General features: G+C 43.8%; 1 protein-coding gene and 1 long non-coding RNA gene across 2 annotated transcripts in view; both read left to right on the top strand.

Moving 5' to 3' along the window:
- The window catches only part of rfc1 (replication factor C (activator 1) 1), a 143983-nt gene that overhangs the window by 24960 nt on the left and 101365 nt on the right, over window positions 1-17658 (top strand). Inside the window, exons 3-5 of the mRNA XM_085965626.1 lie at window positions 802-962; window positions 13100-13228; window positions 13726-13801. Of these exons, the coding sequence (XP_085821752.1) occupies window positions 802-962; window positions 13100-13228; window positions 13726-13801 (366 nt within the window). The remainder of the gene's footprint in view (window positions 1-801; window positions 963-13099; window positions 13229-13725; window positions 13802-17658) is intronic.
- Window positions 969-5808, top strand: LOC147123201 (uncharacterized). The gene is made up of 2 exons (XR_015073827.1): window positions 969-4948; window positions 5420-5808. It is a non-coding gene; the product is annotated as an uncharacterized LOC147123201 (long non-coding RNA).

Below are 17658 nucleotides of genomic sequence, written 5' to 3'. Positions count from 1 at the left end.
GCAACTCACCTTCCGACTAGGCACTTTGCAGACTTCCGGACTCAATATCGAGTTCAACAATTTCAGATCATAACCTCGGCCCCTATTACTTTTTTACTTATAATTTTTTCCACCCCTTTGTTTTAGGTCCTCCTTTCCCCTCCCCTCCCCCCCGCTCCTTTCGTTTTGTTTCTCTCTCTCACCTGGCAGCTGTCTCTTACCTGCCAGTACACTTCACACCTAATCTCAGCTGCCTTTTGTCTCCACGGGCCTATTACCATCTCGTCTGGCTTTGAATACCTTTTATTGTCTCTTTTGTTCGATCGCAGCCTTGCCTTCGATCTATTTTATTTTCTTTCCAGTTTTGAAGAAGGGTTTCGACCCGAAACGTCAACTCAAATTTCTCTCCACGGATGTTGCCTGACCTGCTGAGTTTTCCCAGCATTTTCTGTTGGTATTTCAGGGAGACCAGTATTGGATATTATTTTTAGCAGTAACATTCATGATTAGCAAGAGTGAGTTGAATAAAAAGCACAAACAAATGTAACAGCTGGTCTCCCTGATGTTGTTGGACAGTAATCTGGGTCTGGAGGCTGTAATATTTAGCTGCTAAAATGGAGCTGTTTTAACCTGACCTGCACCTTGTAGGCTACTGGTGAGGTTACTATCTGTGGGGAAATGGTCCAAATAGGCACATTCCGAGGTAAATTGTAGCTGCTTGCTTTCTTCCTTGTGATGCGTCTCAATACTTTGTGACCTAAATCTCGCCACGACATTTCGAGGACGGTTAGTGACACGACACCATTGTTTTTGATAATAAAGCTGCAGTGACCCAGTTTCCTGCCGATTCCGCGCCTGTCAATCAAACGTCACCTGATCCGGGCGCGGCGGCCAGCTGGGGCCTGACGTCATCCGCATGCGCCGCACGCCTGCGCGTTGAAATTGTTGGCGCCAAATGTGGTGGCGGAAGGGAAGGTGACATGGTAAGCGCGCGGGGGGATGGGGAGTCTGGCCGGGAGCAGCCTCCGTGCGCAGGGCTTTGCTGCCGGCAGAGCGGCCCGGGGCTTGTGGCTGTAGTCTGGGCTCAGTGTTTGGCGGGTGGGGGCCTGAGGCCGGTGTCAGGGGCCCTGGGCCAGGGGCGGAGGCCGGTGTCAGGCCCTGGGCCAGGGGCGGAGGCCGGTGACTGGTGTCGGGCCCTGGACCAGGGGCGGAGGCCGGTGGCAGGGGCCCTGGACCAGGGGCGGAGGCCGGTGGTAGGGGCCCTGGGACAGGGCGGAGGCCGGTGTTTGCCGGGCCGCCGCTCCGCAGCCCTGCTCCACTCCGATCTCACCGACACTCCGCCATTCTCTTCCTGGGTCCGCGCTTCTTTCTTGGCCGCAGTTCCGTCGCGTTCATGACGTTTTTTTAAATATATTAATCAATTTTTCACCTCTTTTGAGCATCTGTTGTTGGATTCAGTCTCTTGTCTGGTGGGGCGGGTCGGTCTGCCATCACTGGGTATCAATCTGGGTCAAGCCCATTTCTGTGAATATTTTGCCTGTGTGTTGGGGTCAGGTGGCATTGTGCCTTCATTTGAAAAGCTCCCTGTGTAAATATCTGCCTGTCTTGTGAGTCCAGCTGATTGGACTCCTTTTCTGGCTGAAAATCATGACTTATGGAGGGAGTTTTCCTGACATGTAGCTGAATTGGTCAGAGTCTTACATGACATCTAAGGATGTACAGTTGATCTAGCAAAGGTGATCCATTTTAGTGAATGGGAATTGTGGGTCCATACCCTGCTGAATTCCCCTGTTCAGCCCCAGAGGGAGGGAGAAGAGGGAAAGTGAATTCCTTCAAAAGTTGTGGATGATCTGTGGGAAAGCTCGGCAGTGAACTGACCACTTCTGGAGCAGAAACCCCAAGGGTGACTTTTGAACTTTTCATGTATTCTTCCTAGGGATCAGGAGGCTTGTTTGTGAGAGCTCCTTAATGTTCCTCTGGATTGATGAGGGATTTCTTAGCCTAGTCTGTCATTGAGTGCATTTATGTCTGTGTGTATATGTTGTGTAAAGATGTAAATTCCTTGCAGCCAGATTGGAAGAAGAATATACAAACTAGCTCCTAATCTTCTATGACTTGACCAAGGAGAAATCTGGTAACTACAGACTTGTCAGTTTAACATCAGCTGTGGACAAGTTACTGTAAACGATCATCTGTGCTCTATGATCAGACACATAGTGATTGAGCACTAGGATAAGTGTGGGCTGATCAAAGAGCATGGAGTTTAGTTGGTAGCACACTCACCTGAGTCAGAAGGTTGTGGGTTCAAGTACCACTCCAGCGGTGAGCACAAAATCTAGGCTGACACTCCAGTGCAGTACTGAGGGAATGTTGCACTGTCAGAAGTGCCATCTTTTGACTGAAACGTTAAACCGAGCCCCCCGTCTGCCCCCTCAGGTGGGCATGAAAGATCCCATGGCACTATTTCAAAGAAGTCCTGGCCAATATTTATCCCTCAACCAGCATCGCTAAAATCACATTGCTGTTTGGTGGATCTTGCTGTGCACAATTTGGCTGTTGCGTTTCAATGACAACTTGCATTATATAGCACCTTCAATGTAGTAAAATGTCCCCAGGGCACATCACAGGAGCATTATGAAACAAAATTTGACACCAAGCCACATGAGATATTGGGTGGGTTTTAATGAGTGTCTTAAAGGAGGAGAGAGAGTTAGGAAGCGGAGAGCTTTAGGGAGGAAATTCCAGAGCTTAGGGCCTTGGCAGCTGACAGCACGGCTGTGAATGGTGAAGCAATGAAAATCGGGAATGTGCAAGAGGCCAGAATTGGGAGTGTGGAGATCTGAGGGTTGTAGGGCTGGAGGAGGTTACAGGGACGGAGGGATGAGGCCATGGAGGGATTTGAAAATAAAGATGAATACACTTCAAAATAAATACTTCATTGAACATAAGAACATAAGAAATAGGAGCAGGAGTAGGCCAATCGGCCCCTTGAGCCTGCTCCACCAATCAATAAGATCATGGCTGATCTGATCTCAAATCTTCTATCACTCTCCATCCCACCCGAACCCATGTGATCTCCCGGGAGAGGCGAAAAACCAGATTAAAAAACCCAATGGCCAATTTGGGAGAAAAAATCTGGGAAACTCCTCTCCGACCCATCTAGGCAATCGAAACTCTTCCAGGAGATCACTCTGTCCCTATATTTTCTACAGTACTTGCCTTCTGTAAAGGCGATCTCCACCCCAGCCAGGAACAGGAATAAAACCATCTCCTGAAATCTAACACAGAATTAGAACACAAGAAGTAGGAGCAGAACCAGGCTACACGGCCCCTGGGCCCGCTCCACTACCCACAGGGCCATGACCATTCCGAACCTAGACTCATGTCCAATTTCCTGCCCGCTCCCCGTAACCCTTAATTCCCTTTACTTCTAGGAAACTATCTATTTCTGTTTTAAATTTATTTAATGATGTAGCTTCCACAGCTTTCTGGGGCAGCAAATTCCACAAACCTACCACCCTCTGAGTGAAGAAGTTTCTCCTCATCTCAGTTTTGAAAGAGCAGCCCCTTATTCTAAGATTATGCCCCCTAGTTCTAGTTTCACCCATCATTGGGAACATCCTCACCGCATCCACCCGATCAAGCCCCTTCACAATCTTATATGTTTCAATAAGATCGCCTCTCATTCTTCTGAACTCCAATGAATAGAGTCCCAATTGACTGTATATTGTTTTGGGATTTCCTGCGGTCATGAAGCTATATAAATGCAAGTTTGTTGTTTAAAGGGATTTTTAAAGTGAGATGTAATGATGCAAGGAGAAAGAAGTTTCAGAGTGTGAGGGTAAGATGTTGAAAGATCTGCTGATGATAGCAGGGTCAGAGAACTAGTGTTTGCCAAGTGGAGGGCATGAGTCAGGGCACAGGCCTGGTTGAGGTTGGGTGAAGCGGTACTTTGGAGGGATTTGATAAAAGTGGATGAGAATTTTGAAGTCCATGCACTGAAGGGTGAGAAGCCAGTGCTGGTTGGGAAGGATGGGGTGAAAGGTGAGTGGGAATTTAGGTGGAATAGGACGTGGGCCAGAGTTTTGGCGAACTGTAGGCAGGGTTGGAGCTTGGGAGGCCGTTAAGGAGGATGATGAAAAAATAGTCTGAAGGTGACATGGCATTAATGAGGATTTCAGCGGCATTGGTGGTAAGGTTGGGGTTGGGACTGGTGATGTTGGAGGTGAAGTAGATGATCTTGGTAATGGATGGGATGTTGGATTTGAAGCTCAGTGTTGTGCAGTGGTATTCAGTTTAGCGATGGGGAAATCGAATGGTGGCAGTGGAGAGAGAAATCTGGGTTTCATCAGCATACATGTGAAAGCCGAACCCATGCTTGCAGATGCAATGTGAAAATGAGGAATGGGACACGGCCAGGGATGGAACTTTGGGCTGAATTGGAGGTGAAGGAGGATAGTGTGGTCCACCATATCAAATGCTGCAGGGAGGATGAGGGGGGACAAGATACCGCAGTCATATTTGCATAGAATGTCCGTCAATCTGAGTAGGGCAGAATCATATCTTCTGCACCCGATTATGTCCATGCAATTTTTTTGAGTGTTTTCTACTGACACTGTTGTTTCTATTGAGACTACAAGCTGACAAAAAAGTGTGCTGTAGTGTTTATCTCCGCCAAAAACCTTTTCTGTCTACGTGGATGCAATATGTGCAATGAACAGGTGCCTCGTTCTGTAGTATTTGTACACCAATGTACAGGTGGTGTTGGTGAGGAACACCCAACTGTCCATGGCTTCAAAGAACTGCCGATGTGATGAGATGTTTTCATTTTCGACTTTATTCTGCTGCGACGCTACCACAGACATCCTAAACTGGACAACAAGCAGCCTGAAGAAAAATAACTTTTTTAACATTGTGGCAGTGCTGAATTGGACCTTCACAGCAAGTGGCGCGAGACCCACCTGTTGAGGTATGACTGTAGATAGTATAATTTCAAAAACTGCTGGTATTAGGATATTAATGCTAATTTGAATTGGGAGGTGGAAGGGAACTGGAGGTTCACATATTTATAGCTTATCTTGAGTAAGTATTTCAAAATCTAATATTTTTGCAAGAAGGAATTGTGATGTAAAATCAATCAATTTTTTCCCTCTTGGTTTAAAAAGCCCAAAAGGGCAGACAGCCTCTGTGCTTGTGATAAAACTTAAAGACAACTTAAGTAATATCTTCCATTCCTCCTTTTCTACCCTTCATTCTCCAAGATCAGTGTAAGATTTCATAGATGGCAGGCACTAAAAAATAGGAAATTACTTGTCAAATTTTAGCATAGGATCTCTTCTGTATCAGAGTTTCTAGATAAATGTGCAGTTTTGATTTCTGTTAACATCTGTAACTCGCTTCCATTAAAATGAGGTTAATTTTGTATAATTTTATATTTTAGGACCATGCATCTTGCAGAGGTTATACTGTTTTCCTAGTGTGAAATGTTTCTTTACTGGAAAGTGAATTGAGGTGACTGCCCCATTGTGAGTGAAGATGGGACTCGGAATGGACAGCACAAAATTAAGAGGAATTGGTCTGCAGCTGGAGTGGTGGGAACTACACTCGTGTGAAATGAAGAGGAGAGGGAAGATTTGCCTGTACTTATCTCAATATAGTCGTCCATTTGACTGAAGACTGGTCTGTCTCCTGATTTAAGAACCTTTTAAGCCATGTACAATTACAGCTTGAGAGTTTATTTTAATGTCACCACATTCACACTGTGCTGACCTGTAACGCACTTTGCTGTTCTTGTACTTGCATATAAAATAAACACTTGGTTTAGAAAAATGCCTGAATTTTGAATTCTCTTTTTGGCATCAGAACTGTGGAATTGAGGGCCACACAAGCCTGGAGCGTGATTATATAGGAATAGTAGGTGACCAGATTATCTTTACCAGTCAGAAGCTTTCATTGAACATGCATCAACAAAGCTTTGCAGTTGAGGGGGGGGGACTGAGCTCCATTCTTTCCCCCCCCCCCCCCCCCCCTTGCTGTTAAAGGTGTTGACACTTTGCTGGGTTATGGTTACATAGAAACATAGAAGATAGGAGCAGGAGTAGGCCATTAGGCCCTTCGAGCCTGCTCCGCCATTCAATGAGATCATGGCTGATCATCCAAATTCAGTACCCTGTCCCTGCCTTCTCCCCATATCCCTTGATCCCTTTAGCCTCAAGAAACATATCCAACTCTTTCTTGAATATATTTAATGAACTGGCCTCCACCGCCCTCTGTGGCAGAGAATTCCACAGGTTCACCACTCTCTGGGTGAAGAAATTCCTCCTCATTTCTGTCCTAAATGGCTTACCCCTTATCCTTTGACTATGACCCCTGATTCTGGACTCCCCGGCCATCAGAAACATCCTTCCTGCATCTAGTCTGTCCAGACCTGACAGAATTTTATAGGTTTCGATGAGATCCCCTCTCAATCTTCTAAACTCCAGTGAGTATAAGCCCAATCGACCCAATCTCTCCTCGTACGTCATTCCTGCCATCCCAGGTATCAGCCTGGTGAATCTTCGCTGCACTCCCTCCATGGCAAGAACGTCCTTCCTCGGGTAAGGTGACCAAAACTGCACACAATACTCAAGGTGTGGTCTCACCAAGGCCCTGTACAACTGCAGCAAGACATCCTTGTTCTTGTACTCGAACCCTCTTGCTACGAAGGCCAACATACCATTTGCCTTCTTAACCGCCTGCTGCACCTGCATGCTTACCTTCAGCGACTGGTGCACAAGGACACCCAGGTCTCGTTGCACTTCCCCTTCTCCCAATCTATATGGGCAGTATATGGGCACTGATTACCCTCCATTACCTCACCCAAGTGCCTTTTATTCATTTGTGAGCCTTGAAAATGATCTCCAGCAGGCTGTTCAGCTATGAGGTGGGCATCACAGTTGAGTCCAATCTTGTCTTCATCTGATGCCCACACATGCATTTTCAGCAGGAGTTACAGGAAAGCAATTGAGGTGATCCAAGTTTTGAGGCATCTTGCTGCTGTCGTGGCTGAATCAGCAAAGACTGGGAATTGAACCTGGGACTTTCTTAGTTGTATGGCTCTGCTATTTACTGGGTAAATTTGCTGGACTGTCAAATCACTTATTGCTAACTTTTTGCTTTGAAATAAGTAGTGGGTTCAGCTGGTGTTTGTTTGCCTCTTGAAATGGTTGCTTGGAGACACTGGTGGGTTCGGTTCACTCATTTGCTTGTCAGATTTGTCACTTTTTTTCTGCTAGTGTGATGACCTGTGGACCAGATAATTTGACCGAACTCCCATCTGTTCTTGCCCACTGTATTGGAATACTACTGTATCCAGTTAACATGTTGCTGGAATAAGTTTCTAAAAAAAAATGTTGACTTTGATTCATCTTTGAAGATGGGAGTTAGTGTCTGCGAAATATACTGTAATAGGTTTATGTATATTTTGAGCTTTAAGGTTTTTTTGTTGAATTGTGGGCTATGGGTTTTCCTCCTTGCCTGTATGGTGAATTCCCAGTCTCCGCCAGGCTGTCTGCAAAGGTATTTTGGTGGAATAATTGGATGGGTCATTGTGCACCACTCCAGCACCGTTGGTAGAAACTGTCATTTACCTGCCCCGTGCGTCATTGTCGAGTGTGGAATAAGAGTGCAACTTAAATAAAAAGTTACTGATGGTGGAGGAAGTGGGAAAACCGGCATTTATCATTTTAGGATTTAGGAATATTTTTACTGAAATGTTCACCATTTTGTAAATTGAAATAAAAGCAAAAGATGTTACTAAGAAATTTTGATCCTGTTTGAATGCTTGAAATCGGGATGATAAAATCGGTTTGTGGTCAAGTGCCACTTGTATAGAGCTCGAATGTTTTTAAACTCTTAACCTTAGTTTGTGTGTGGCGAGAGAAAAGATGCGCTGTGTATCAGTGTTACTAACTAGTTTTAGTTTTGCTCTAAAGTTCTCTCGCTGTTAGTATTGAGTTGCACAGCATTATTTTCCTGATTTTCATAGAGATTGACTAGTTACCTAAATGTTAATATATAGGTGACCCTGGTAGTTGGTGCTGGTGTCTTGTTCTTGGAGGGTGTTGTATCCGGTTTCCTGCAGAGGGAGGAGGAGGCAGTTATGCTTTCCTGTCTGGTTGTCCTGATTTTTGCATATTTATTTTATTCATCAAGTGGGTCGCTCTCGACCCCTCCATTGTCTCTGATTTGTCACGTTGCTTGTCCGACATCCAATATTGGATAAGCAGAAATTTCCTCCCAATTAAAGATTACGACGAGCGAAGTCATTGTCATTGGCCCCTACCACAACTCCATTCCCTAGCCACCGACTCATTCCCTCTCCTTGTCCACTGTCCGAGGCTGAACCAGACTGTTCGCAACTTCGGTGTGCTATTTGACCTTGAGCTGAGCTTCCAACCCCATATCCTCTCCCATCACCGAGATCTACTTCTGCCTTTGTAATATCGCCCGTCTCTGCCCCAGCCTCAGCCCATCTGCTGCTGAAACCTCATCCATGCCTTTGTTGCCTCAACTCGACTCCAGTGCTCTCCTGGCCCCACCTTCCACCCTCTAAACTTGAGCTCATCCAAATCTCTGCTGCCTGTATCCTAACTCGCACCAATCACCCCTGTGATTGCTGACCTTCATTGGCACCTGGTCCAGTAACGCCTCGAATTTAAAACTCCCCTCCTTGTGTTCAAATCCCTCCTTGACTTTGCCTCTCCCTATCTCCTGTGACTTCCTCCAGCCTACAACTCTCCAAGATCACTGCGTTTCTCCAATCCTTGCCAGTTGCGCAACCTCAATTTCCTGTGGCCGTGCCGTCTGACTAAGCCCTAAACTATGGAATTTACTCCCTAAACCTTTATACCTCTCCCTCTTTTAAGACGCTCCTTAAAATCTACCTCTTAATGGGTAGCTATTCACAGTGGCAGAAGGTGGGTAGTGGTGTTCCACAAGGATCAGTGCTGGGACCACAATTTACATAACGGTTTAGACTTGGGAATCAAAAACACAATTTCTAAATTTGTGGATGACTCCAAATTGGGGGGGGGGGGGATGGATAGCCAATACTGAGGAGGACTGCAACAAGTTACAGGAGGACATTAATAAACTTGCAGAATGGGCAAATAAAGTTCAATGCAGATAAATGTGAGATTACATTTTGGTAGGAAGAATAGGGAGATCACTTATGGTAAAATTACATAAGGGTGGGAGTCTAGGTGGGGTAGAGGAGCAAAGGGATCCAGGAGTACAAATACACAAATCACTAAAAGTTGCACCACTGGTTAGGGAGGCCATAAAAAAAGCAAACCCAGCACTAGGGTTTATTTCTAGAGGGATAGAATTGAAAAATAGGGAAGTTTCGCTAAATCTGTATCGAACCTTGGTTAGATCACATTTAGAGTACTGCGTACAGTTCTAGTAGCCATATTATAAAAAGGATATAGAGACACTGGAGAGGGTGCAGAGAAGATTTACAAGGATGATACCAGAAATGCAAGGGTATGCATGTCAGGAAATGATGAATAGGCTGGGTCTCTTTTTCTCTTTGAAAAAAGAAGGCTGAGGTGTCACCTAATAGAGGTCTTTAAAATTATGAACGGTTTTGATAGAGTGGATACAGAGAGAATGTTTCCACTTGTGGGGAAGAGCATAACTAGAGACCATCAATATAAGATAGTCACCAAGAAATCCAGTAGGGAGTTCAGCAGAAACTTCTTTACCCAGAGAGTGGTGAGAATGTGGAACTCACTACCACAGGGAGTGGTTGAAGCGAATAGTATAGATGCATTTAAGGGGAGGCTGGACAAGCATCTGAGGGAGAAGGGAATAGAGGGTTATGGTGATAGATTCAGAGGTGGAGCATAAACGCCGGCTTGGGCTGAATGACCTATTTCTGTGCTGTATATCCTATGTAATATGTAAGCTTTTGATCACCTGTCCTAAAATGTCAAATTTTGTCTGATAACGCTCTTGTGCAGAGCTTGGGCCGTTTTACTATGTTAAAGGTGCTATATAAATGCAAGTTGTTGTGACTATTGACTTTACCCTTAAATGTAGAGTGACTGCTTTAGCTTTAGGGTTGTTTGTTTTATTGCTTGCCATCAGAAATGCACCAGGAATGAGGGCCAGGTTTTCTTGCGTCCCATCTAGTCAGGCAGTAAATCATTTCTTCAGATCCGGCCATCATCTGCTGCATTTGTACTCTCCAGTTTGTTTATGGGATCTGAGCGTCGCTGGCAAGGCCAGCATTTATTGCCCATCCCTAATTGCCCTTGAGAAGGTGGTGGTGAGCCGCCTTCTTGAACCGCTGCAGTCCATGTGGTGAAGCCAGCGACGCCCACACCCCATCAATGAATTAAAAAAAAAAAAAAAAAAATAGTCCCAGTGGAATGAAGCTCCAATTCTGGTGGTGTTACTGTCTCCAGAGAAAACCACTTTCTGGGGCGAATCTCGGAACCTTTGGAGGCGGCAGCAACATTTCATTTGTTACAGTGCTGCTGCCGCCAAAGTCAAGTCTGCTGTCGAAAGAAACAGTGTAACCAAAAAGGGCCATTTAACTGGAACCATTCTTACTTGGCAGTAGGCTGGCGAGATGTAATTTGTGAGTGAGGAAATGAGACAACAGAAAGCAAAGGCGAATCGGGCCAAGGCTTTGAAACCCTGCTGAACAAATTAAGTCTCTGTTATTGAGTAATACCATCTAATTGTACCGGACTGTACAAGACCTCCAATGTGTACATTGTGACTATTGACTTTACCCTTAAATGTAGAGTGACTGCTTTAGCTTTAGGGTTGTTTGTTTTATTGCTTGCCATCAGAAATACACCAGGAATGAGGGCCAGGTTTCCTTGCGTTCCATCTAGTCAGGCAGTAAATCATTTCTTCAGATCCGGCCATCATCTGCTGCATTTGTACTCTTTTCAGTTTGTTTATGGGATGTGGGCGTCGCTGGCAAGGCCAGCATTTATTGCCCCATCCCTAATTGCCCTTGAGAAGGTGGTATTCTGTTATACCACAACCAAGAAAGTGTGCCCAGTTTGTGCAGCTTAATAATTTTCTTTGAGAAAGGGGGAAAAATTGGAATTGTGTTTTTTTTAAAAAAAAAAGAGTGGATTAATTGCTTCTCCTTGATGACTCAACTGGTTAAGGCAATGGAAAGCTAAACACAGATTGAAAAGGTTCCAGGTTCATTTAAAAAACACTGGTTAGGCCTCAGCTGGCATATTGTGTTTAATTCTGGGCACCACACTTTAGGAAGGATGTCAAGGCTTTGGAGAGGGTGCAGAAGAAATTTACTAGAATGGCACCAGGGATGAGGGACTTCAATTATGTGGAGATATTGGAGAAGCTGGGGTTGTTCTTAGAGCAGAGAAGGTTAAGAGGAGACTTGATGGAGGGTTTTGATAGAGTAGATGAGGAGAAACTGCTTCCAGTGGCAGAGGGTCAGTAACCAGAGAACACAGATTTAAGGCCTCTTGAGCATCCCTGATTTTAACCGCTCCACCATTGGTGGCCGTGCCTTCAGCTGCCAAGGCCCTAAGCTCTCGAATCCCCTCCCTAAACCTCTGCCTCTCTACACCTCTTTCCTCCTTTAAGACGCTCCTTAAAACCTACCTCTTTGACCAAGCTTTCAGTTATTTGCTCTAATATCTCCTTATGTAGCTCGGTGTCAAATTTTGTTTGATAATGATCCTGTGAAGCGCCGTTTTACTACGTTAAAGGTGCTATATAAATGTAAGTTGTCGTCGTCATTGGAACCAGAGGCGAGATGAGGAAACTTTTTTTATGCAGCAAGTTGTTGTAATCTGGAATGCACTGCTTGAAAGGGTGGTGGCAGCAGATTCAATAGTAACTGTCAAAAAAGAATTGTAAGAAGTCACACAACACCAGGTGAAGTGGAGAGCCACCTGACGAAGGAGCAACGCTCCGAAAGCTTGTGATTTCAAATAAAACTGTTGGACTATAACCTGGTGTTATGTGACTGCTTACATTTGTCCACCCCAGTCCAAGACTGGCATCTCCACACCAAAAAGAATTGGATATATACTTGAAGGGAAAAACATCTACAAGGCTGTGGGGAAAGAGCAGGGGAGTGGGATTAATTGAATAGCTCTACCAAAGAGCTGGCACAGGCATGATGGGCCAAATGGCCACCTCCTGTGATGTATCATTCTATGATTGGTTGGCGCTGAGTTAGCTCATCCTGGCTGAGATGCTGGTAGCAGTGTTACAGTTGGTCTCCGTGCCCCTGATTTGGAGAGGGGGAAATGGCCAGGGAAATGGCCAGGGATCTGCCCCTGTTGAAAGTGTGAGTGCACTGATGTTGGTTGAGAACAGGATTGGGCTTGGCTGAGGCACCCATGGTAGGCTAGTCTACTGACACTGCATGAAAATTGACCACTTTTGTGAGGGAGCTGCATGCACCTGTGGAACTGCACCTCAGTGAGGAGTTCAATCTTTCAGGAGGGGGGTGGAGATAATTGGCAAGAAAAAAAGTGGAATAATTATTGCTTTCAAATTTTAGGGTTTACTGTGTGAAACATGCTGGCTGTTAGTTTATAGAATATTTCCAAAATAAGTCATAAAATTGGCCTATTTGGCCCATCTCAGTTCCAGAAAGAGACACTACTCCTCAATTGCAGCATCTAATTTCTTTCTAAAATGGTTCCACGAACTTTGCCTTCAGTAGTCTACCTGGAGGTCCATTTGATGTATCGATCAATCCTTGCATGAAGAGCTTTGTGATGGATAGATTCTACATTTGCTTTTCACTAGTTTGAAGTCAAGTCCTCTTGTCCTAATCTTGCAATCTAGTTTGAAATAATATTCCAGATTTACCTCTCCATAGCATTTACTATCGGTCTGCTTTCAGGGCAGAAAAGTATTTTTTCTGGGTTCCCTCATAACTCGGATCTCCGACACTGAGTGTCTCTGTGTATTGCCAGTGATGACACATTTAGTGTACATGTGTTATTAACTCAATCTGAATTTTGGTGCACCAGCCTATGTGCATTTTTCTATTATGGAAATGCAATTTATCTCTTAAAACAACTGGTGATTTTTTAGTGAGAATTTTAACGTTTTATATTCATAGGACATCAGAAGATTCTTTGGTGGGCTTCCTACTGGGAAAAAACCTGTGAGTGAGGCGTTGGAAAAGAACAACAGAACGAAAAATATTGGCAAGGGAACTTCAGACGCGAAGAGGAAAACTGATGTCAAGGTCAGTTGCTTTACGCCCATTTTACAGGTTGAGCGTCCTGAATCCGGCAACCTCGGGACTGAGGCCGAGACGGTTTTTGGGTTTTCCCGGACTTCGAAACGTGTTTCTGATGTCCGAAGTCCGGAAACGCCCAAGCCCAGGTTGCGATTATTTCCAGACTTCGGCCATCATAAACACGTGCTGAGTCTGAAAATGCCTGGGCCCAGGTTGCGCTACTTCCAGTTTTTGGTAAGCCTCCCTTGGGGAGTCCGGATTACGGAACACTGGGTTACGGAACATTCTGGATTCCAGAACACTGGATTTGGGAACTCTGGATTTGGGACGCTCAACCTGTATCAGGTTCTGAATTCATCATTGGCATTAATGCTTCAGTGAAATAAGGTGTAGATACAAGGGCTGCCAACTTACAGCCCAGGCAATGGGCTATATAGGCAGGACTCCGTCCAATGGCGATCTAATGGTGCACGCTGACTGGTTTGTTTGCTTTGTGTTTTCAGGGAAAGGGTTCGTCCCATTTGATATCTGCAAAACAAAAGCCAATACACAGGAAAAAGCACATTATTTATGATTCAGGTAAAGTTTTGAGGAAATTGTCTTCTCTGTATTAAATATAATCAGTGTAGAATGAGCTACCTGGAAAAGAGCTGATCTCCCCAGTTTTCCTCCTTCCAATAAAGGGATTGACTCATTGTTAGTGTGGTTGCACCGGTGCTGGCCGCTCTCTGACACCTAGTCTACGTGGCCATTATTCATGTGTGAGTCTTCACGATGAGTATCGGCACAGGTGAGTAAGGAGCATCACAGCCGAGCCTGGTTCTGTTTTCAGCAGACATCCAGATGCCTGAACTTTTGGCAGATGTTATTGGCAATCAGGAATGGGACCGCTGATTGAATTTACACCCCCCCCCCCCCCCCCAAACCTAGGGGTTTTGAGGCCTATTGTAGTGTCTGTACCACTGTTCTGGCTGAGATCAGGTATTCCCCGCCCCTCACAGGTAGGGCATTGAACCCGAGATTTTCCTGGTGATTGTTTTTATTAAAAGGCTGTAAGTGTGTTGGGGAGCAGTGGACTAGCCATATGACATAAATTGCTGAAACTTGTTTTTTGTGGCTTTTTAGCTCTGTGGTTGCAGTTTGAGCATTCTTTTGGTTAGCTAGCTTTATTGGTAATGCTAGCACACGGATTTGTATGGCCTGGGCTCTTCCCTCTGCCCATTGATTCTATTAGGTGCACAGCCCTGTGCCAGAGCATGATGTTGGGGCTGAGATGGTATGATGGCAGCTGTTTCTCCTTTTTTTTGTAGTGGGTGATTGGGGATGATGTTTGGTCAGATTGGCAGCTTTCATATGGACTGTTTATTTTTCGAGCATGAAGCTGCAGCTGAGATTCAGTTGGATGAGGTTCTGTCTGGATGGCTTCATTTTTTTTCTTGTGGAACCTTGTTGGTGAATCAGAAAATTGAGTTTTTTGACAGGTCACCTTCCACAAAAACAACCATGAGAGAGCACGAGAAGAATATGTTCATGGATTTGTATGAATCAGGCTCATAGTTAAAAATATTAAATGAAATAAATTAGCAAAAATACAGAATTAAATGCAGTACAACTTCAAGTTCACTTTCAAGTGGCAAAGAAAATGGTTTATGAAGCAGGAATTTTTTAGAAAATATCTTCAAAAATAATCACCAGCACAAACTTTTAATTTAAGCGGAATAACTTTACAACAAAACAAAATAATAAATAGCAGACACTGATGGCTTGGTGCAAGTTTAGGAGGGCCCTGGCCTCCCTCCCCTGTGTTGATGAGGACTGGTCCTTTTTTTTTGCTCTCTGTTGGAGCGTGAAGGGAGGGAGGGAGTGGGTGGCCATGTTGTGGCAGTAGTCTGGGTGGGCAGAGCCCAGGGGGATGCACAGAGCTGGCAGGTGAGATGTTTTATCACACACTCCTTTTCTTTCTGTTTCTTGGGCTAGCTATAGAGACTGAAAGTGAAATTGATGGAGAAATACCATGGCGACGTTGTGGAATACGATTGGTGAGATAGGGTGATGCAATAACAAATCAGAAAAGGATTAATAAAATAAGGTGATTGGTGATAAATGAGTAAAGAGGAGAAATTCAGACAGTATAGACACTTGATAAATGAGAAGAATATTTCACATGAACACAAGACACTTAAAAATAAATTATTTTATAGATGATAGATACCATTGCAAGCTGTTTCACCTTCTCCAGAACAGTAGAACCAGAGGATATGACCTGTGCTCAAGATGGGGATAAATTCAGAAGTAATCTGCGGGAACAATATTTCAGTGAGCGAGTAGGAAATCTATGGAACAGCCTTCCCTGTGGAGTTTTTATTTGAAATAAAAACACTGAAGCAGATAGTGTTGATTCATTCAAATGTAAATTAGATGGATTTCTTGCAGAAAACAATATTTTGGGATACTATCAGTAATTTGAGACATAAGTGTAGCATACTTGGGATGAACAGGTGACTTTGGACCTATGGTTCCCAAAGCTTTTCACCACTGGGGTTTCCTTTCCTTGTGTCTGGGTCTGTTGTTGACTAATCGATAGAGATGGATTGTTATGAATTGTCAACAACTCCATTATCGTACCTTGTGACTACCAGAATGGTTGAAGGTGAACTAAATGGACCGTGGTCTTTTTTCATCTAGAAATTCCTATGTTCCAGATATAGTTGTGATGGTTGTCAGAGGCAGAAATCATTATACTGCTCCTGTTGTGGTACAGATCATTGTGAGAGTAATACTAAGGAATAATTTATTTAGATGTGGGATTGGTACTGATGCCCCCAGGGATGGCTTAGAAGATAATAGCTTTTTGTCATTTTTGCTCATCTCTATTTCTATCTGCATGACTGTCACTGGAATGTAAATGTAGATTAAAAGGGCTAGTTGAGAGGGCGTTGAACGCGGATCTGTGCCCCTGCTCGTGTTACATTTATTTGCCTGCGCTGATTAAATGTAGAAATTACAGGAGTAAATGTTGAATGTGGAAAAAGTTAATGGAGCTGAAAATTTAAATTGGATCTATGACTAGTTATTAAAACATTTAAAATTTGAAATAACAAAATTCTGAAAAAATCACAAAGGTGAATTAGCATCTGCAAGGTCAACATCTTGCTGGAACCCTTCCTCATTGCTTTGTGATTTGATGCTACAATGCAACAGAGTTTTGCATTTTTATCATGTCTCTCAGAAACATCTCATAGACTGGGCAAACCAAATTAGCAGTAATAGTGTGGAGGACGAATTCATGGAATGTATGCAAGATAGTTTTCTAGATCAGTAGGTTGAGGAAGCAACTAGGGAACAGGCTGTTTTAGATCTAGTATTGTGCAATGAGAAAGGGTTAATTAATAACCTTGTATTAAAGGGGTCTTTATGGAAGAATGACCATAATATGATAGAATTTTATATTGAGTTTGAAAGTGATTTAGTTAAATCTGAAACTAGGGTCTTAAATCTAAACAAAGCAAACTACGTAGGTATGAGGGGCGAGTTGGCTAAGGTAGATTGGGAAACTACATTAAAAGGTATGATAGTGGACGAGCAATGCCTAGCATTTAAAGAATTATTACATAATTCACAACAAAAATACATTCCTTTAAGGCACAAAAACCCCACAAGAAAAGTGTTCCAACCATGGCTAACAAGAAGAGGCTTATAATGTTGCCAAAAAGAGTAATAAGCCTGAGGATTGGGAGGATTTTAGAATTCAGCAAAGGAGGACCAAGAAATTGATCAAGAAAGGGAAAATAGAATGAGAATAAACTAGCGAGAGACATAAAAGCAGACTGTAAAAACTTCTATAGGTATATAAAAAGGAAAAGATTAGCGAAAGTAAACATGGGTCCATTACAGGCCGAGACAGGAGAATTTATAATGGGGGATAAGGAAATGGCAGAGAAATTAAACAAATACTTAATGTCTGTCTTCACGGAAGAAGACGCAAAAACACTTCCTGGAAATTGTGGAGAACCAAGGGCCTAGCGAGAATGAGGAACTGAAAGATATTAGTATTAGTAAAAAAAGTGGCACTGGAGAAATTAATGGGACTGAAAGCCGATAAATCCCATGGACCTGATGACCTACATCCTAGGGTTTTGAAAGAGTTGGCTATAGAGATAGTGGATGCATTGGTTGTCATTTTTGAAAATTCCATAGATTCTAGAATGGTTCCCATGGATTGCAAGGTAGCAAATATAACCCCACTATTTAAGAAAGGAGGGAGAGAGAAATCAGGGAACTATAGACCCGTTAGCCTGACATCAGTAGTAGGGAAAATGCTAGAATCTGTTATTAAGGACATGGTAACGGGTCACTTAGAAAATTATAATTTATGAAGGGGAAATCGTGTTTGACAAATCAGTTAGAGTTGTTTGAGGTTGTAACTAGCAGAATAG

This window comes from Somniosus microcephalus, chromosome 2 (genome assembly GCF_052327205.1).
Source record: "Somniosus microcephalus isolate GS21.2 chromosome 2, FLI_Smic_1.0, whole genome shotgun sequence".
Taxonomy (NCBI): domain Eukaryota; kingdom Metazoa; phylum Chordata; class Chondrichthyes; order Squaliformes; family Somniosidae; genus Somniosus; species Somniosus microcephalus.
Note: the sequence above shows the minus strand (reverse complement) of the source record. Positions and strands in the feature narration are given on the sequence as shown.